Here is a 20,969-nt window from a genome sequence, read left to right as displayed (position 1 = left end):
CAAGGGCTTGGGGGTAGAAATGGGGACCAGGCAGTGCCTGTTCAGTGAGACTGCAGGCAATTTATCTTCCCAGGACCAAGCCCTGCTGCACCGATGGCCACGTTTCAGGGCACAGCAGGACACAGGTAAGACAAGGACTGGCTCTGGCACCGCATGGATGCGTGAGGTGCAAAGGGGGACAAGGAAGGAAGCGGCTCACTTGGGGAAGCACAGACAAACAGAGGCAGAGGCGACAGCTCAGCCATTTTCCAAAGCAATTAAGTTTCCTTTGTTGTTTTTAAAAAAAAAGAAAAGAAGAAGAAGAAAAAACAACCCTCACCCTTCCCCCACTTCCTTCACAAGAACCTGAACAGAGCAGACAGGAACCACAGGTGCAGGCAGCATCCGTGACAGCCCAGCAGGCAGCACTTGACACACTGAGTTAGAAAATAGATTAGTACACCCCCCCAAAAGACACTTGTTGTTTTTTTTCCCCCTGCAATGACTTTGAGATTTGGCCAGTAGAGCATTGGTGCAGGCAGGAGAGGTGTGCAAGGGCAGTGGGGCTGCTCCAGGAGGGATCCCAGAGCTCCTTCCAGGCAGCTGCAGCAACCAGGCTGCCCTCCTCTCCATCCCACATCACTACTGGAAGCAGCACGAGGCAGGAGGGCAGGGAAGGAGGAGTGTACTGCAGCACGGAGCACTCCCAGATGGGAGGCATGGCGAGCTGCTGGGACACAAAGACACCTTCCCTCCAGCTCCAGCCTCTGCAGGGACCTGGAGAGGGAGAGCGGCAATGAGAAATGGGTACCAGGGTCTTCACCACCTCTCGTCCTTCCTCGTGCAGTAGGAACAGCCAGCAAAGCCCAGGGGGAAGGGGGAAGGCTCTGAAAGCCGGTCAAAGATGGCTGAGAAATGCAGGGTGAGGGCAGGGGGACATGACAACACCACACAGAATTGGGCTGAGGTTGCATGGAGCAGCGGCTGAGCTGTGTGACGCAGCCCAGCAGGGAAGGGCGCAGGCACCCAGCAGCACCTTCAGCCCAGCATGAGGCCAGGAGACAGCTGGGCACACTGTGCACACAAAGACAAGCAGCAGGAAGGCAGGCTGCCCTCTACTCCTTCCCCCACCCCGGTACACGTGAGCTGCAGGGAAAGATGCCAAGGAGGGCCCACACCACCGCTGCTCTCACACCTGCTGAGTCGTGTGAAGAGGGAGCACAGGAAGGAAACGACTTGAGAAACCACTGCCAGCAGAACACCTTCCCAGTTTTTTGGGCCCTTTTGACACCACAATGTCTCCTGACAACCCCTGCCACGTTCACCAATAAAACAATGCCACAGATTAGAGGAAGGAGGGAGGAGGGGAGAGAGGACATGACTGCCATAAATCGCATTCCCCTTCCATCAGGATTCCTCAGCAGCAGGGCACAGGCCGGCCCTAATGTCGCATCCAAGACATGGGGACAGCTCAGACCACCAAGCTGGTATTTAGCATTGAAGACAACCTGCAGAGCAAGAGTTCCTGCCTCGGCCTGCAGGGAGACCAGCCCCAGTGGTGGGGAGTGCCCCTCAGTGATCACGGTGGGCCACTGGTGCTCGTTATCCTTGGCCACCATGCAAGGCCAGCACCAGCCTGCACCATCTGCACATCAAGATGAATAATGACTAAAGCAAAACGGCTGTGAGGAATCATTTGCCTGCCATCCAGACCATCTCCTCCTCTCCTCAATCACTTCCAGCTTTGATTCAACAAAACAAGAAAGTTCTCCCTTTCAAGCAGAGTGCTAGTGCTCTGCTTGCCCAGGAACCTGGGGTAGGGCTGGGAGCTCCCCAGTTGTTAGCTGCTTCTCCTCTGGCATCTCAGTGTTGCTCAGGGATGGCACAGGGACCTGGAGAGAGAAAAAAGCAGTGACTTGCATGAAGGCACCTCTGTACAGAGCGTGTCTGTGCACAAAGATGTGGACCCGCTGCCCTGCAGCCCCTGCCTCCAGCCCCACCAGGCAGAGTTCTCAGCTGTGCTTGGGAAAATGGGAAGCAAAGGTCCACCACAGAGGCAGAACATCAGCTCCATGAAGATCTGGAGCACAGGATTGCTCCAGCTGGAGCAGTCTGGACTGTTTCTGCTAGGGAAATAAGCTGCTTGAACCCGAGCAGGAGTAGGCCCAGCCTGTACAGAAAGGATCACTCACGGCGCTCGGGTGAGGAAGGCTGCCATCCTGCTGAGTGCTGCTCTCTTCTGCCTGCCCACCAGGGCCCTGAGCAGCAGTGGGCTCCTGAGCACTGGGTCCCCGTGTGCACGTCTCCTCCTGAGCTGCATTCTCCTCTTGCTGCAAAATGCCCCGTCTGTCCAAGACGCTGCAAGAACAGAATCACACTGCTAAGAGACATGCACCTCATCTGTGTCAGCTTCTCTTCCTAGCAGGAAAACTGCTGATTGAAGACAGAAGTTAAGGGAACAGGCTCTCTGACTCCAAAACAGGCTACGCACAACCCCATCCTAGTTTACAGTGCCAATGTTCCTGCTAGGAAAACCAAGCCCACTGAAGAGCAGCCCAGTTCAGAGTGGGAGTTCACCAAAACAAGTGCCCTGGAAACAGCCTCCTTCCTCTCCATGTGATGGTCCAGAGAGGGGGTATTCACCCCTCCCCTGCTTCCCAAACACGCTTTTCAGGAGCACATTACTGGAAACATGCAAAGAAGGCAACACAAGGCCTTCCTCCTTGGAGCATCAGGCTGTAGCCCAAAGGAACTCCAGAAGCTCTCAGCACATGGTGCTGGGAGAAAGGCAGCCGGGTCTTGCACCCAAACAAGAGGAACTCCTCTGGGTCCCAGGATCTGGAGCAACAACAGCAAGGTTTTCCATCAGTAACATACCTGGGGGGCAGAGGCCCACAGAGTACCTCACAGCAGTTCTTCACCATGTTGCCATGGCTGTAGGGATTCTGCACGCGGTTCTTCCCAGTCCAGGAACCCTTGATCTGTGACAGGACACAAGATCAGGTATGCTCCATCCACACCTGCTCCCAGCTGTAGCACGAGCAGGGCAACTCAGCAAGGTGGATGCAATGGTTGACACGTAGAGGAAGCAAAGAGAGATGGGGATACTCAAGGGAACGGAAAGACTCTACTTACGTCTTCGTTGGTTGTCTGATTCAGTGCCACCAGGAAGGTGTGGAACCCAGTTAACCCCACCACCGACCACAGGGTAAAGAAACAGATGAGCACCTCCAGTACAGTGAGAACAGTTAAGGACTAGGAATCAGGCAGAGAGTCAAACCCCAGCTGAGTCACACCACCCAGGCACACTGGTCCAGTTTCTTTTCTTCACTCAGGCAGTTTTCTGTTTTATACCCCTCCCAAAAGCCACTAAAATTGCTTATTACCTTGTAAATCAAGGAGGAAAGGAGGGAAGCCCTGAAAAACTCCTTAGAGAAGCCTAGGCATCAGGACTCCATTCCCTCCATAATGCAGCTCACACTTCCCCCACCAGCTTAGGAGAAGCCAACCCCTTTGCACTGTGGGAAGGATATGTCCCTGGGGTTTCCTTCAATGTGTTCAGGAACCCAATCTTCAGAGATTCTGGCAATATAAGGAAAGAGACATTTGGTCTCTGGGACATCACAACGAGTCCAGCTCCCTTTCACAGCCTGTTAATTCTGGGTTCACAACATTACCAACATCTTCCCTCACCCTCAGACAGCCCAGCCAGACTCACTCAGTGCTACGTAGACTATGTCAAAGGTGAAGATGTAGATGGTGAGGAGTGACAGCGAGAGGATGAAGAGGTAGAAATAGCGGTAGTTCCTCTTCCCCACGCAGTTGCCCACCCAAGGACAGTGATGGTCAAAGCGCTCTGTGAAAGCAAAGACGGAAATCAGTGCTGCTCCAACATAACCCTGTCCAACCATAGCACCTGCCTCCAGGTGCTTATTTCTGTACCATGAACTCAGAAATTTATGCAGCTGACAAGGACTCTTTGGGCTAACAAGGCAACCTCCCTGCTAACTCAAGGCTCTGTATCATGCTCCATTCCAGAGGGAGCAGTGGAGGCCAGGCAAAAAGAGTGTGAAACTGTTCTACTGAGTCAGTTTGCACATTAAGCTAGAATTTAAGAGCTCAGCCCCATGTACTTCTTCTCTCCCAATGACCTGAGGTGTAATAGCTTTTACAGCACACAGGTTGGCTGAAAGTTTGGGGGTTCAGTAATTCTCATTTAACCCACATGCTGCTTCACTCCTACTGGAATCATTACAACAGGGTTCAAGAGACTGTGTAAACGTCAAACAGGTGATGGATTCAAAAGGGGAATATGAGGTAATTATGGCACATACAAGGACTAAGGGAGCTGCTGTGGCAACAGGAAAGAGACAAGACAAAAAGAGGGTACTTGTTGGAAGAGCACAGTCTCCCACCTAGCCCAATTAGTTGTTTCCACACAAGTTGTAGCTCTTCACTGGAATCCTCCAGCCCAGCAGTTCAGTGAAACTCGAAAATGGATTGTGTGTTTACACAGATAACTTAGACTTATATAAGAGTAGTTATTGCCAAAGAGATGCTGGCAAAGACAAACCATCTGGCTTCAGGTTTCTGAGCAAATCTCAAGCTCCTCGGGCTTAAGATGAGGCAGACTGTCCCCATCTGTTCAGACAGCACCATGCTGGACTTCCTCCATCACTGCTGGAAGCATGTGCAGCATGAGACAGGATGCAGAAAGAGACTGAGTGCAGATCTTCACCTGCTCCTTTCCAAAGACTCTCACCGAGCACCCGGATGCAGGAGCAGCCACTGCTTCTTTTACTCACCCACACAGTTGTCACAGATGCTGCAGTGAGAGGCACGGGGTGGACGGAAGATCTTGCACGTGTAGCAATACTTCAGCTTCACTATCTGGTTGTTGATCTGGAAGTTTTTAATCCGTGGGGGTGGGCGCTGACCTTGTGGCACGGTCCCATTGGTGGCCTCTGAGAGTGAGAACCAAGCAGAGATCAGACTGCTGCTACGACATGACCAGAGTAGAGCAGTAAACTCTCCTCCCTGCTTTTCCTACCTGCTGGCTCAGAACCTGCTGGGTCTAGAGCGAGTGGATACAACTCTGCTCACACACTCCAGAGCCAACCTGCCAGCTTGGAGCCGGAAGAAGAGATGCCAGAGCTTTCATAAGTGTGTGGGGAAGGTAAAAAACATAAAATACATAAATCACTGAGCAGACCTTCACCTGCCAAATTTCCTTTTTACTTGGAGAATTACAGGTCCTGCATCAAGCTTCCTGCACTCCTTACGAAGAGCAAACTGAGCTTACGTACACAGCTACTGACAGAGAAAACTGTGTGTGAAAAGGCTGCCAGAAAGGAATATTGCACCATCTCTCTGTGACTCAGCCAAGCAGAATTAGCCCTCAGGTTGTAAGATGCCCAGTCTGGGACTTTTGGAGGCTCAACGAGGAATAAAGCTGTGCAGAGAAGTTAAACTATGCCAGAAACATCAAAACTTTTCCAGCCATCACCAGCTGGGCTGGTCTAGCACTCACCAATCTCCATCTCAATGAAGGCTGCTTCATCAGGCAGGGCTCTCGGGATCACCCCAGGATCACTGAAGCTCGTCCGCAGGAGTGTGGCCATGGCAAACAGGAAGAGAACAGCTGCAAACACGGGGATGGCTGGAGAGAGCTGGACTGCCAGGTACCGACACCTGCAGAAGAAGACAGGAAGCACTGAATTGGATCACAGTAAGAGCTGTCCAGGCCAGGACCTCAAATCCTGGCACATCATCGAAATGCAGACATTTCTGAAGTTGTTCAGGGCTTCCTTCCAATCCCACCACCAAAGAGGCAGCATCGCTGGGGCAGCTCTAACAGCCAGCTACGACCAGAGGTGCACCATGCATTTAACCAGGGAGAACACAGTACACTTTTGAGCACTTTGCTTTGTTTCCAGCTCCTGTTTTTCCCAGTCACAGGTGACAACAGAAACAAACCGCCAGCTCGAGGGATCCTGCCTAAAGGATATCCATGGCAGCCATTGCCAAGTGGGCATACCTTACAGGAGAAGCACCCAAAGGCTTTTCTGAAAGCCCACGGGCACTGACATGCACTGGAGCAATAGGAATCTCTGGCTGTCCCACATACAGGCAGCTTTCAGCACCACCTTTCCTTCTCAGGACAGATTCACATACAAGTGCAGTGTCCCTGTGCAACAAGACATCTGGCTTCCCTTGACTTTTCTGAGGCAAAGGACTCAAAAGAAGTTTCAAATGAAGTAGGAACTTTCTCTTGTGTGTGTTCCTGAGAGAGGAAACACGGCCTGAGGTTTGTTTGCTTTACGCATACAGAAAGGCCCAAGCAGAAATTTGTGTTGATAATCCTGTTGTTCGAGGCAGTGCAAAAGGACAAAGGAAAATAATCCCATTATGCCTCATGATTCTTCTGGATACCTGTAAATGTCTCCACGGGTGATTCAGCACAGGCCACACAGAAGGTGTGTACAGAAATCATGGTTTAGAATGGCATCAGACTGATACAACATACATTTTTACCTCCGTTCCTTCACAAAAGCCTGCTGTGTTGGGGCGAAGTTCTGCCACCTTTGCAGCAACAAATTCTGCAAACTCACCCTCTGCTGCAGGAAAGCTCAACAGATTTCCACGTGCTGCTGCTCAACTCTGGTGCCTGTCCCTTGTGTGCAGCAAAGCACAGACAGACCACACACCACGGCACGCTTTGGCCACAGTGACACGTAGGGCCCATCCCCTCAACCAGCACCGTTAATTTTAGACACTACCAGCTCTGCAGTTACTCAAAACAGCACAACCCTTGGAGTAAGGAGCTCCAAGTTTGCAAAGGCAGAGCGAGCAGCGGGAGGGTTGGGCTTACTGCCTCAATGCAGCCCGAGATAACTTTGCTTTCCCTTTGTAAGGACAAAGTCTAGAGAGAGAGCTGCAAGTCAACTCGCAATTAAACAGCAACCTTGGGTCCTGTTTTGGGAAGGAATACATTCACTCCTGCACACGGTCTGTCCCAAAGGGCTGCAAAGTGACCCTTGTCCAGCTGACAGGACAGCTTTTATAGCCACTGTCACAACAGGAGCACGTTATGGGCTTAGAGAAAGGATTCATGAACTGCATTAAGCCGAGCTGAAACAGTGCCAGAGCTCCCAGCCTCAGCCACACACCGACACCTTCACAAGTTCCTTCAGCACAGAGATTTACTACCTGCAAGCATGTGATGTGTGCTGGGTGTGCTTCAGGCACAGAATGAAGCTTTACAGCAGAGGTCCTGTGCACAAGCACCAGCATGGATACGATCTGCAGCTTGCTGACCACCTCCTGGGCACTTCTGCAAGGAATGCAGCAGTGTGGGGAGGCAGAGCCGAGCCTGCACCATGCTGCTACCACAGCACGTGGCATGGAAATGGGAAGAAGGCTGTGATTCTAGGAGACAGAAAATGAGTGCATGACTGTCCTCTCCACTGCAGCAAGGGAAACAGCACCATGCAGAGCAGGCTGGGTCCTGGCTCAGCAGGGACGAGGAGGCAGCCAGGTACTCACTGTGCTGGGATTCTTCAGTTCATGCTTTGCAGCATGATTAAGCTTGGTAATTCATTTACACCGCTAAGTAACAGACATTTTAAAGAGCTTTTGTTTGGGAAAGCAAAGCGCCAACAGAGACATACTGTTGGGATGTCAGGATATGGCTCCTCCTCCCAGAGCAGTATCTGTGTTCTGGAGCATTTTGTCATCTAATATCAGACAATAACAGCACTATTACAATGTGCCATGGGAGGGGGGTGAGAAAGACTGAAACAAAGAGACCATTAGAAAGGGGAGGGGGGAGCAGCCAGAAGCAACAGATGGAAGTGCTGCGAGTTTTAAGGCTTGCTATCCTGGTGACATTGAGGCTACTTGGGAAGCCGTGCTGCAGCCAGCACATCCAGCACAGCCTAGAGGGAGGGGAAAACCTGAGCAGTGTCTGCAGCACAGCACTTTGGGCTGGGGGTCATTCACCACGCTGCGGCACAGCTGGAGCTGTTGGAAGAAACCATCCCCATCAGTCAGCAGGGACAGCAAAACCACATATTGGAGTACAGTCACACCGAGAGCACATGCTGGGTGCTCCCAATGTGCCCAAAGTCCCATCAGCAATTAGGCAGCACCAGGGTCTGCCTGGGGAATGCTGGCGGTGCAGAAGAGTAATCTGCAAAGTGCAAGAGAAAGGGCAGGTAATGCAGAAACACAGGGGCAGCTCCACACAGACACAAAACACAGGGGAAGCTCCACACAGACACAAAACACAGGGGAAGCTCCACACAGACACATGTCCTTACAAGCAGCATGAACCGAGCCCTGCGTGCCATCAAGTTCAGAGTACAGAGATCATGACAACACTAACAAGCACCGATCGGCTCCTGTGCAGCTCTGGACAACGCATAACAAGAAGAGAGAGGAAAAAGCAGAGAGGAAAGCCAGCTCAGCTGCACCTCCAAACAGCACAAAAACCTGAATCTCTGGGGTTTACGAAAGAAGAATAAACAGAAGGCAAAGTCACACGAAGGGTCAGCCCAGGCTTCTCAACTTATCGAAAAACAAAGACGTTTTAATCTCTACATAGCTAAGAATGTAGGAAAAAAAACATAAAGATAAACGAGCTTGGTTATCAGAAAAGCAAACAGCAGCCCCTTCCCACAGCCAGGAGCCTGGCATGGAGGGCACTATCTTGCTGTAACATTTACAAACGGCAAGTGCTTGTGCTGAAAAGCTGAAGACAAAAGAAAAAGAGAAGTGGGTGCCTGACACTGCAGGACAGCCCTTGCAAGGACACCAACAAACCACAAAGAGAAACCTGCACAGTCAGAGGGAACGTTCTATCCCCTCCTGTCCTTCTCAAAGCCGTTTCAGTAGGGCTTCACCCGTCCTTCCCATTGCATCCAACCCTGTGGGCACAGCTGGGCACCGAGCACCCGAGCACAGCAGCTTTGCACACCCAATAATTGCCTCAAATAACACCAATTAAACACAATTTTATGTGACACATTATGGCTGTGGAGCAAACCCAGTGAAACAACAGGGATCGACCCCATGGGGACCAGCTCAGCCTGGGAGCAGTAGGAGCTGTGCTCTGTCCTTGGGCTTGGTGCCCAGTGCCTCTGCTCCATCAGGATGAAGGGGCCAATCTCCAGGTACAGCAGCCGGTTCCATCCTCCGGGCCTCCTCCTCTCCCCTCTAACAGCATTCCTATCTGCAGCTTTAAGGTCAAGAGAAGAAAAACATCGGACCACCCGCTCACTGGCTCTGTTGAAGCAGAGATGCGGCAGACTGGGCGGGGGGTGGAGGGGGTGGGAAGCCACCAGCAGCAGCCAAAGCAGAAAGGCTGTCATTTGGTGGCTGGGGAGGACTCCTTCTGCGAGCAGCTTATCTCGTGACGTGTGATGCCAGTCAGCAACAGATCCACACCACGGCGTTTGTAATCGGAGCCAGCGCGGCACGGCGGTGAGCACTGAGCTGCGGTGCTGGCTGGCTGCAGGCACCTCCAGCCTCACTCAGCCAAGGTGTGACTGCGCAAGTGATTCAGCTGAATGGAACAAGCGCTCCAAAGAGGCACCCTGCAGTCAGCACACAAGGACTGAAAGGACTCCTCCACCCAGCAGGCTGCTTGTCTTTGCAATCGAACCCTACCGACCCCCAATTGGTCCACTGTAGAACAAACTTCAGTGGGGGGAATGGTGAATTTCAGTGCAAATGCCAAAGAATCTGAAAGGAATGAGTAACACACCCAGCAAACAGATAGATGAAAGCCAAGGCCCTCTCGCTGGAGCACCTTAACACACACAGACAACACAAAGGGTAACCAGGGCTCCAGCACTAGACTGTCAGCCTTTGCAACACGGTTAGCAAAACAGAAACATTGTGGAATGTTTCTGGTTAGGAAGACAACATTTCAGTCCTCTCCCACATTCAAAAAGCCACTGACAATTTCATAACAAAACCACCTCGCTCAAACAGAGCGCTTTAAGGCATCGTGCTTTGAGATCATCACATCAGTGTTTTGGGTTTATCCAGCCTCTCCTTCACCTGCACAACCCCACACCGTTCTGCTCCTGGCTGCACTGCTGTCACTACCAACACGTGCAGGGCTGTGGACATAGGGCACTTCTACTTTACAAGCTGCAGCAGGGCACAGACTAGGGACAGGCTCTGCAGGGAGCGGGAGCAATTACCACTGCCACTGTTTCAGGAGTAGTAACACTTAGTAATTGTTCCTGCAAGGCAGGAAGTCTTAGCCCCATTTTTTGGATAGGGCATCATCAGGAAGCAGTGTCATTGTTCACCTATGACACGCAGTCAGGAATCATTTCAGGAGCCCAGTAGCTTGTGTTACAGCTGTGTGATGCTCGCTGCAAAGCCATGCAGCAACTAAGCAGAAAAGCCAATCTGGTACCAAACTGGGGCCTGACAGCGGGCACTACCCGTTAGCTGGGACGTGAGAGAGCCTCCGTGGGGCTTCCAGAAAGCCCTTCCAAGGCCACATCCATAACACGGAGGGCAGTGTCAGGCCAGAGCAAGTTGAGACCATTTCCCTGGGCTGGGGCAGCCCGGCACCTGGGCTATTGATTTGGGAGAACAACTGGAAGAACAAACAGGTTCCTCCATTCACCTTGCTGCCTTAAGGAGCTTTTGTGTTACCCAACACCAGGACTTCACTGCTCTGAGACCAACAAAAACACGCTGATGGAGACCGAGGAAGGAAAGTTCTCTTGTTGTTGAAGCTGACACCTCCTGATCAGGCCAAAAAGCTGTCCTGCCCCCTCACACAACAGCAGCACTCAGCCAAACACACGCTACGGTCTGTTTTTTGGGGGGATCAGCACACAACTAGGCTGCCCCCTCAAGAGAGGGCCCCGGGGAGGGGAGCGGTCCTGTCCCTTGGGCAGAGCCCACCTGTAATGGCTGCAGGGCCTCACCACATGCTGCCAGCGGCTCTGGGGTGGTGAGATGGGTGCTGACCTCTCTCCCTCTGCTGTCAGACTGCATCGATGCCTCGCTGGGCCCCATCCCCTCCCTCTTTGCCAAGGCCACGGGCCCATCACTGTGATGGGAAGAAGGGCACAAAGCCCCATCAGGGCCCCTCGTGCCCCCTCCCGGCACAGCAGCACGCTGTCAGGAGGTCCCCACCCAACTCCCTCCCTCCCCCCTCGTCCCCCCCCAGTACTCACTCGAAGGCGAAGAAGAGGGCACAGGTGCCAAGGATGAGGAAGAGCGTCAGGTAGAAGATGCCCTTCTGCCGGGCCATCATGATGCGGCCATCGCAGCAGAAGGTGTTCCTGCCCGGCAGTTTCTCCCATTTCCGTACCACCTTCTTCCTCGCCACCATCACCGACATGGCGGGGCCGTCAATGGGGCCGCCGCTCGGCCGGGCGCTGCCGTTCCGCCGCCCCCGGCATCCTCGGGCCCGCCTGGGCCGGGCTGGGCTGGGTCGTGAGCTGCGGGGAGAGGGCGGCTCAGCACGGGAGGGGGGAAGTCGTCATGCCAACATCAGCCCCCCCCCGGCTCTCTTCAGGGGTGTCGCTATGGCAACCCGCGGTTGGGTGTGTGCTGGGGGGGGATAGGGCGCGGCCGCGGAAAGCCCCGGGCCCACCGAGCGCGGCTCCCGCCCTCCGGGAACGGGGACGGGACGGGAGGAACGAGAGGAGAGAGGGGAGGGGAGGAGGGAGGGGAAGGCGGCTGCCGCTCACCCCCGGGCGGTGTCGGCAGCGCCAGACCGGGCCGCGCCGACGGCAGCTCAGCGCCGCGGGAGGGGCCGCCACGCCCCGCGACGCCGCTGTGGGAGCGGCCGCGCCCGCCATTGGTCCACAGCCGCTCGGCGCCCCGCCTCCCCGCCCCTCTCTTCCCTCTCTCATTGGTCGAGCGCGACGTCGATCTCTGGCTGTTACCAACGCTCCCGTGCGAACAAGGGGAGGCGGGGCTGGGGGCGGAGCCCGGCACGTGGCGGGGGCGGGGGCGGGGCGGGCGCTGCCGGGGTCCCTCAGGGGGGCGGGGAAGGAGACGAAGGGGGACGGGATGGAAAGGGGCAGGGCAGGGCAGGGCAGGGCAGGGCAGGGCAGGGCAGGGCAGGCCTCTCTCGCACCGTCACGTCGAGCCGCTGCAGCGAGCGATTCGCCACTGCCCGCCTCACCCGTAGCGCGGCCCCGTGGGCCTTCCGCCGCCGTTCGGCCGCGGCTCCGCCCTCTGCGAGGCGGTGCCGGTGCCCCGCTGCCATGGCAACCGTGACGTCACGGACCGGGCGGAAGTGCGGGTCCTCGTGCAGGGCGGAAGCGTCGCGCTCTACGGCACTTTGCGACGCCATGGCGGAGGAGTGGCTGGGCGCCGAGGCAGCGGGTAGCGGTAGCGAGGAGGAGGAGGTGAGCGGGATCCGCAGGGCTGACGCGGGGCAGGGCTGCGCTCCCCGGCATCGGGCGGCCCGCTGCTCCGCGGGGTCTGGTGGGGGCACCGAGCGGGGCCGGGGTCGGGGCTGGGGCCGGGAGCGGGCCTCACCCGCTCAGGCCTCGCCCCGGTGACCGTGTGCGCGGTGCGGCAGGAGCAGGAGGATGGCGAGCGGCGGCACCAGCAGCTCCTGGAGGCGGTCAGTGCCCTCACGGGGCGGAAGCGGTAAGTGCGGGGCTTCGAGTTCCCGCCGCAGCCGGGCTGCTGGAGCACGTGGCGGGACGCTGCGCTCCCACGCGGTTATTGACGTGTCGTACTTTATCGTCCTGGCAGCAGGAAGCTGGCCGAGCGCTCCGAGGCCAGTGCGCAGGTGTCTGAGTTCAACGTTAGCTGCAAAGGTGGGGACCCTCCCTGCTTCCCCTATGGAGGAGGCTGCTCCCCATTGCTGGGGAGAACTCCGCTGATACGCTGTGTCGGGCTTTGGGGTGAAGGTGCCTCTCCCTGGTGCTGCCCCGCTTGGTGGCACCGTGGTGGTGCTGATGCATGGGGTCTCTTGTAGGTGCTGGGGAGAAACTTGTTCTGTCCGAGCTCCTGCAGCCCATCCATTCCCGGTCTGCCCTGAGTGGTGTGAAGAAGGAGTTCAGCAGAGTGAAGCAGAAGAAAGCGGTGGAGCTGCCGCTCAGCAAGGAGGAGGCAGAGCGGGTATGCAGGGCTGCAGGCAGGCAGCACAGTGAAGGCATCCCAGCCTTAAGGGGGCACTCTTTTAGCCCCTCTGTGCTATCTATGTCTCTCTGATTGTCTGACATGTCTTGTTCCACAGATCAGCTTCTTTGCTCACTTCTTTTTCTTTCTTGTTCTCATCTGCAGGTTGTGAGGGAGGCTGCCTATGTCAAGAGCTCTAAAGATGTTGGCAAGTGGCAACCAGTTGTTCTGCAGAACCGCCGAGCAAAGCAGATGGTTTTCCCTCTGAAGGAGGAGATTGTGGCAGTTGCCCCCCTGGAGCAAGTGGTTTCAGCATGGAAGGTGGGTGCTGCCACGTGCTCAGTGCTGACACCTCTTGGGCACAGTTCTCCCCCCACCTTTATTTAGCATTCATCACATCAGCAAAGCCTGATGTTTCCTAGTCCCTCGCATGTCCTAGGTGCCTGCTCATAGCACTCAACCACTTCTCTTTGAGATAAAGGGTTTGGTTCACAAAAGGCTGTGTGCCTATAAATTTTGGCTATGTTTCTAGTGTTGAACACAAGTTCCCTTGTAGTTTGCATTGCTTCGCAGGAGAGTTACTCATCCCTGGAGAGCTTTCCCAGGTCAGGGCAGTCTTTATCAAGCTCCCAGCTCAACAAGCACCCTTCTGCCTGTGCAGAGGTTTCTCCTTGTCTCCCGTTGGGCCTGGGACTTTGGCTTGTTTATGCCCTCCTGTTGGGGTGCTCTGGCATCAGGAAGGATGGGAAGGTGTGTGTGGGTGTCTGTTCCTGAAGTCTTTTGTGCCTCTTCTAGTCTCACTGCCTATTCTGTCCCACCAACAGCCTCGAACTCCCCTGGAGCAGGAGATCTTTGGTCTGCTCCACAAAACACATCAGCCCATCACAGACCCACTCCTGACACCACAGGAGAAAGCCTCGCTGCAGGCAATGAGCTTGGAGGAGGTGAGTGGTTCTTTCTTCTGCTGCACTCTGGTTATGAAGGCTTCTTCCTTCATGCTTTCCCTTGTGCTGTGTTTGCTGGCAGGCCAAGCGGCGGCGAGCAGAGCTGCAGAAGGCTCGAGTCCTGCAGTCCTACTATGAAGCCAAGGCTCGTCGAGAGAAGAAGATCAAGAGCAAGAAGTAAGGCTATAGCATTGCTGGGCTCAGTGATCTGGGTCCCAATGCTTGAGAGTGCTTAAGAGGTGGAGGAAAGCAGAGAGTCAAGCTGAAATGTTGCTGGGAAGCTGTGTTCCTTTGTGCACAGAACAGTGCTCCCTTGCCAAAGCAGAGGCTGGGTGCCTGTGCCAGGTCTCGCTCCTCAACTGTCTGCTCTTGTGCTGCAGGTACCATCGTGTGCTGAAGAAAAGCAAGAGACGCAAGGCCTTAAAGGAGTTTGAGATGCTGCAGAAGTCAGACCCCGAGGCTGCCTTGGCAAAGCTGGAGGAGCTGGATCAGCTCAGGATGGAGGTGCTGCTTGCTTGCTTCTCCTTCATCCTTTGTGAAGTCCCTACTCCTGAGAGTGTTCTTTCTGATGCTTCTCTTTGCCTCTGCCTCAGGAGCGGATGAGTCTCAAGCACCAGAACAAGGGGAAATGGGCCCGTTCACGGGCCATTATGGCCAAGTATGACCTGGAGGTGAGGTGCAGCTTGGGAAAGGGGAAGACAGCTGAGAGCGGGGCAAGTAAGGGGGCATATTTTTTCTGGCCTGTGTTGGAAACATTTCGATTCCATGCCAGGCTCGCAAGGCCATGCAAGAGCAGCTGGCCAGGAACAAGGAGCTGATGCAGAAGGTGCGGGTAGAATTGCCTGAGGAAGAGCCAGCTGATGTGCCTGAGGAGGACGTCACTTCTACAGCCGTTGTCCCTCCTGTCTCTGTGGGAGCAAACAAAGCAAATCCCTGGATGCTGGGCAAACCCAGTGACCCAGCCCAGGAGCCTGACATGCCAGAGGGTCTTGGAGATGCTGCAGTGCCAGTTGCTGTAGAGAGCAAGGAGGAGACATCAGATGAGGAGGAAGAGCTGTCAGAAGAGGAAGCACTGCTACAAGACTTTCATCAGAAACGGCAAGCACGGCAGCAGCAGGCAGGGAGTCCTGAACAGCACAGCAAGGAGCTCACAGTCCTGCCAGGTGTCTGCAGTGTCACAGAGCAAGGTGGGTTGTTAGGGCTGTGTTTTCATTGAGCTGTCCTTCTCTTTCCTCTCCTGTTCATGAGGTGGCTGTTTCTCCACTGTTCCCTTGATGCGTAGGTGCTCATGAGATGGAAGAAGTTCCTGAACAGGTGCCAGGGGATGGCTCCATCCACCCAGTCATTGTCGAGGAGCAGGCAAGCCCAGTGACTGAGGTTCCTCCCCAGGCCCAGGAGGAGCCCTTGCTGTCAGAGCAGCTGCACCGTGTGCAGACAATGGAAGACATTGAAGCTTTGGCCTCGGAGGAGCTCACAGCAGAGCAGGAGAAGCCAGAGGCTGTGGGCACAGAGAAGCCAGCACACCCTCAGGAGGAAGGCAGAGCTACACCAAAGCCTGCCAAGAAACCAGCAGCCAAGAAGAAAATGATCAACTTGCAGTCTGTGCTGTCTGGAAAGCTCCAGGAGGCTCAGTGCCCCAGCCTACCTGTGGTCGTTGTGGAAGAGGTGGGCAGTGTGGGGCTGTCCTGGGCTGGCGGCCATGCTGGCTGCCGAGCTCTAACTCCCATCTCTGCAGGAGGGTGGCTTTGACCAGCGAGGAGTGATAACGGAGGCCTTTGCTGGGGACGATGTGGTCGCTGACTTCAATCAGGAGAAACGTAAAGCAGAGCAGGCTGCGAAGCCACAGCCACTGAACCTGGTTCTGCCTGGCTGGGGCGAGTGGGGAGGCACCGGCCTGAAGCCCAGCAACAAGAAAATAAAACGGTATGTGCGGATGGGCTGCAGCAACATGCCTCAGCCCTGCTGCGGCATCTGATGTCCTCACCTGTCTGGCAGGTTTCTGATCAAGCCGGCCCCGGCGCCTCCCAGGAAGGACCAGCATTTGCCCCACGTTATCATTAGTGAGCAGCGCAACATCCACGCAGCAGCACATCAGGTGGGTGCTGGAGCTGGCCTGAAGCTTTGGACAGAAGCTTCCCAGCTTGTAAAAGGGCCATTTAGTTTTGACAGCCCTGGGGGGGCAGTGAAGGAGGTGGAATTTACAGGCCTATTCCCTTGAGTGCTCTTGTATCAGCTGTCCTGAGGCTTACCAAACGTCAGACTTAAGGCAGGAGGGAGGAGGGGATCATGGGGCAGGGGCTGAGCAGGTCATGGTGTGGTGGAAGTCGATGTCCACATGGGATGAAAGCAGCCCTAGAGCGCAGGGCCAGGTCACTGGCAGCATCACCCCCTCTGCTGTCTCCCTGCAGGTCAGCGAGCTGCCCTTCCCCTTTGAGAAGCACCAGCAATTTGAGCGGTGCATCCGGATGCCTGTGGGCTCGACGTGGAACACACAGCGTGCCTTCCAGAAGCTCACCACCCCCCGTGTTGTCACACGGGCAGGCCACATCATCCAGCCTCTCTCTGCTGAGGATGTCCCCTCCATGGCCACCACAGCTGACAGTGGAACCAAACTGGCACTCGAAACCCCACCTGAACAGCACAAGCAGTTCTCTCGCCACCCCCGCAAGAGAGCACGATAGTCTGTGGGTGCCAGGCCTGGCCCCTGCACCTGGGGAGCAGGTGGGGGCCGTGTTCCAGGGCTTCCCTCCTGCAGAGAGGCTCCTGGTTCTGTCTTAGGGCTTTTTAACTTGGCAATAAAAGTGCTGGGCTGCCGTGTGCGTGCAGTCTGTGTGGCTGTCCCAGGGACAGGACAGCTGGTGCCCTCCTGCCTGTCCTTGGGGCCCAATGCAGGGCAGGCCTCTGTGTCCCACAGTAATGTGAACAGCTTGCTGCAGGTCAGACTGCTGGGGTGTAGCTTGGGGAGTGGAAAGGAGGTGGAGCCACTACTGCCTCAGCCCTGTCAGTGCTCGGCTGGATCTCATCTGCCTCTAGATTTTGTCTTTGATTCTTCATTTTTTACGTATATAACTTCATCTGACTTCCAGCCTGCTCCACGTGGTGACATTTCTCCTGCCCTGCTGCTGCTCCATGTGCCTTCTGCCCTGCTCTCACGACTGTGGTTAAGTGAACAGTGGGGTACAGTCCTGCTCCTGACCTGTGTGAGCTGGGAGTGGGCTCTGCCCCAGCACAGACATCTTCCTACAGCTCAGCCTGACTGGAGCCATGCATGTTTTCCTCAGAAGGGGGCACCTAGGGTTGTCCCCAAGGGCCAGGGCCTGGCCGGGCACTGTGCTGCAGCAGTACAATGAAACAGGAGCAGGCTGGGAGCCCTCCTACCTCATCCCACGTGTGCTGTGTTGGTGCCAGCTGGAGAAACACTCCCCGTCCCAAACGAAGGAGGGGACTGGAGCTGCTGATGTTCCAAGGAACCGCATCCCTGGCACTGGGGCCATCCCTTCTGCCTCAGCGCTACAGCCAGGCTGGCTCCTCATATGTTCCCTACAGCTTTGTGGGGTGGGGGCATGTCCTTTGTCCCCTGGGGCTGGGGCAGTCTACCCCACAACTTGTGGCCTCCCATACTCCTGGTTGTGCTGGACTCACTGCCTACGTGAGGCTACTTCACTTCAGGGCCATGTGGGAATCAGAGAGGTTAGGATACAGAGTAGATGCTGCCTCTGCCCTTGCTGGGGCATCACTGGCCCCATGCAGTGCCCTGGGGCTGTTAGTTAATGCTGTTTGCAGACAGGAACACGGTTGTGTTGTTGGGAAACACAACACGGGGCTGAAAAAAAAAAAAAAAAATGAAAGGAAAAGGCAATCGTTTCCATACCACGATGCTGAGGAGCCCCTTGCAGGGCTGGTGGCCCCAGGTCCAACCCCAGCTTCTTTCTGCCCAGAATGCTGTTGGATACCTTTGCTGTCAGTCCCTGGGGATGTCACAGGGGGGATTTATTGTTTGCTCTGGCGAAACTTGAAATGCCCTGGAATCAGGGGAAGGCAGTGCCTGGGCTGGGGTGTTTGCAGCCCCTATGCAGCCAGCTCAGCCTCCCTAGTGGAGTGGCTTGCTGGGGTTGCAGAGACCGTGGCTCCCTCTCAGCTCCCCTGTGGCAGAGGTGCTGTTGTGATGGTGGCACTGTTAGGGTCTCCTGGGTGCTGATTCCACAGAGGACTGAGCCCATCCAGCTTGAAAGGTGCTGAGGACCCTGCAGAACAGCAGGGTTAAAGGCTGTCACAGCTGTGCCCACCCGAGTCAATACCTCGCTCTGAAGGCGGCTTCAGTGCTGAGTTTTGGCTGCTGGTGCCTAATCCTGCCAGGAATGGACAGACAGCACTTGGGCTGAGGCTTCCAGTATCCAGAAACGCTTCAAAATAAATACAGAAAACAGGAGCTGCAACGTGCTGCAGGAAGGGCGCTGCTGGGGGTCCCTCCGGGCAGCTTCTCGTCCCCTCCCCGCACCGCACACCGCCCCAGCAGCTCGGGCGAGTCCAAACGCACCGAGAGGACACCACGGTCCTCCACCAGGCGCGGAACCCTCGGAGAGCAGCGGCGTTGCTAACGCGCACGCCGTCCCCGGAGAGGGCTGCGAGCGGCTGCAGTTTGCTCTTACTGGCCTACTTTCCGGGCGACGTCAAAGCCAGGTTTACAGCGCGCGGAGCCCGGCTGAGGGCGGCCGAGCTGCCAGCGGGGCCGGAGGGAGTGAGCTGAGCCCGGTGCGGCCGTGCGCTGTGCTCGTGGGGTGCAGCGGTGCCTCGGCGTGGGGGACCCCACGGGGACCTCATGGAGGGATTGGGGGGGTGGGGTTTGGCCATCCGGTGCCGGAGCTGTGCGTGTCCCTTGAGAACTGAATGAATGGAAAAGGCAGATTTAAAGCCAATAAATAAAGGGGGGGTTGTTGTTGTTTTTTTTTTTCTCTCTCTCTCTCTCTCTCTCTCTTTCTTTCTTTCTTTTTTTTCTTTCTTTCTTTTTTTTTTTCTTTCATTTCTTTTTTTTTTTTTTTTTTTAGGATAGGCTATAAATAACCTGCAAAGTACTTCATCCGGGCTATTCCTCAGGGTGAAATTTCAGCCCCCGCTGGAGGCCCCCCGGCTTCCCATGCTATGGCACTGCCGGCATCAACCATGGGTCCCCGTGGCCATCAGGGGGTCCCGCGCTGCTCCCTCTCACGGCAGAGCTCCTCCGGACCTCCCGATGCCGGGGTCCGCAGTGCCATCCCTGTCCCGGGTTCCCTCAGCCGCAGCGGTGGCACCGCTCATCCCACGTCACCCCACAGCTCAGGACAGCCCCTATCTTCAGCATCCAGGCACCGTCCGCGCATCCCGGCCTGCACAGCCCCGCGTTTCCGTGGAGATGGCATCTCCCGAGCCCGCACAGCCTGAGCGGGAGGGTTTCCATGGAGATGCCGTATCCAGCACGGCACAACCTGCGCGAGAGATTGCCGCTGCGATGCCGGAGCCGGGACCCTGGTGCCTGCAGTGGAGCCGATCCCCCTGGGGACCGACAGCCGCCACCCATGTGGCTCCTGGGGTGGCAATGTGCTTCCCCACGGAGGTCGGTAGCAGGCGGTGGGATGCAGGCTGGTGGCCACCAGACTTGTCACTGCTGCTCGGGTCACTTGGGTCACACCATAGTGTCACTCACCGGCTGTCCTGGAGGTGACAGATACCGGACTGTCCCCACACCCCGAGTGTCCCCGTGTCCCCGTGTTCCCCCGGGCAGCTGAGCAATTAGGGGAAAGCCCCTGCATCCCACCAGTAAGTGCATCCCAGCTGCCACCTGTACCTCTCAGGGCTCTGCATCCACAAATGCTCACCGGCAGGGATGAGGGTGACAGTCCTGGGACGGCAGTGTGACACCAATGCATGACTGTCCCCCTCCCATGGGACCGAATGTCCCCTGAAGACAAAGGCTGGACACAAAGCTGCGTGCAGCCACATGCTGCAGGCACTATGAATGGTGGCCGACGCGGAGCTCATCGCTGGGTGCCGTCAGCCTCTGCCCACGGCACTGGGCTGGGAGCTGCTCTCGCAGCCTGGGGCAAATCCCACAGTCGGGCACCAGCAGTGCTCCTACCCCCAGCTCCCCGTGTCCCCGGGGCTGCCGGCAGCGTGGCAGATCTGCAGGCACGTGCTGCCAGACGCCGCGTGTGCCGCCTTCAAAGGCCGGCTCTCTTTGTCTGCGATCACAATTAGGAGCGCTCGGTGCCTCCTGAAGCCAGACCTGGGGATGGGACGGCAGAGAGCCGGGCTGCAGCAGCGAGAGACTCAGGACTGTAGCACGTCCCGGGCGTCCCAAGCCTCTACGGCTTTGCAGCGTCTTCTAAGGCCAAGGGATAGTGATGGATATGGTGGCAGCGCAGCGACTTTCACCTCGGCCTCCTGCAGTGAAACCTCCTGCAGGACACAGCAGGAACGAGCCCTGCTCTGAGCTCTCCGCAGCACTCACGGATGGCACAAAGCAGCACAGCTCCCAGCTGGGAGCAGGGATCCCCCTTCCCAGCACAGAGCCATGAAGGAGTGAGGGGCGCAGGGAAGAGGAGGCGGTGGCAGCCGCTCCAATGAGGGAAGTCGTAATTCTGTAGTTGTAGCTGGGATGGAAAACGGCACGGCAGGGTCTGCAGTGGGAGCTGACACCTTTTATTGCTGTCGCACGCCAATAAAACCGAGCCGAGCCGTCTGCCCGGCGTGGATGCAGCCTCACTCTTTGAAGCTGTAGGAATAGCCCCAGAGAGAGCCCAGCACCCCCCCCTCCCCCCCCCCGTAGCAGCAACGGCCCCCGAGCACAGAGCTCCAGTGCTGCTCCAGCAGTCGCAGCCCCACCTCGGGCCACGCTCGGCAGTGAGGATACGTGGGGTGGGATGAACCCCGTGCACAGCACCGGGAGCACAGAGC

General features: G+C 56.3%; 2 protein-coding genes across 3 annotated transcripts; one reads left to right on the top strand and one right to left on the bottom strand.

The window, feature by feature from the left end:
- Positions 1 to 239: 239 nt before the first annotated feature.
- Positions 240 to 11,790, bottom strand: ZDHHC9 (zDHHC palmitoyltransferase 9). Its single transcript, XM_072336072.1, has 10 exons — positions 11,706 to 11,790; positions 11,187 to 11,453; positions 5,510 to 5,670; positions 4,785 to 4,943; positions 3,698 to 3,835; positions 3,513 to 3,561; positions 3,115 to 3,217; positions 2,857 to 2,960; positions 2,172 to 2,337; positions 240 to 1,871 (listed from the first exon to the last, which is right to left on the bottom strand). Exons 2-10 carry the CDS (start codon positions 11,351 to 11,353, stop codon positions 1,767 to 1,769), a joined length of 1,152 nt encoding a protein of 383 aa, XP_072192173.1. The 5' UTR covers positions 11,354 to 11,453; positions 11,706 to 11,790; the 3' UTR covers positions 240 to 1,766.
- Positions 11,791 to 12,106: 316 nt separating this feature from the next.
- On the top strand, positions 12,107 to 16,960 carry UTP14A (UTP14A small subunit processome component). Of its 2 annotated transcripts, XM_072334665.1 has the most exons (15): positions 12,107 to 12,371; positions 12,548 to 12,618; positions 12,727 to 12,791; positions 12,953 to 13,095; positions 13,261 to 13,416; positions 13,920 to 14,039; positions 14,122 to 14,216; positions 14,420 to 14,543; positions 14,633 to 14,710; positions 14,812 to 15,226; positions 15,322 to 15,353; positions 15,429 to 15,704; positions 15,775 to 15,962; positions 16,035 to 16,134; positions 16,448 to 16,865. In XM_072334665.1, exons 1-15 carry the CDS (start codon positions 12,228 to 12,230, stop codon positions 16,718 to 16,720), a joined length of 2,280 nt encoding a protein of 759 aa, XP_072190766.1. In that variant the 5' UTR covers positions 12,107 to 12,227; the 3' UTR covers positions 16,721 to 16,865. The 2 variants fall into 2 exon arrangements, with proteins under 2 accessions (XP_072190766.1, XP_072190765.1); XM_072334664.1 differs by having other exon boundaries at positions 12,108 to 12,371; positions 15,322 to 15,704; positions 16,448 to 16,960.
- The last annotated feature ends 4,009 nt before the right edge of the window (positions 16,961 to 20,969 follow it).

This window comes from Excalfactoria chinensis, chromosome 4 (assembly GCF_039878825.1).
Source record: "Excalfactoria chinensis isolate bCotChi1 chromosome 4, bCotChi1.hap2, whole genome shotgun sequence".
Taxonomy (NCBI): domain Eukaryota; kingdom Metazoa; phylum Chordata; class Aves; order Galliformes; family Phasianidae; genus Excalfactoria; species Excalfactoria chinensis.
Note: the sequence above shows the minus strand (reverse complement) of the source record. Positions and strands in the feature narration are given on the sequence as shown.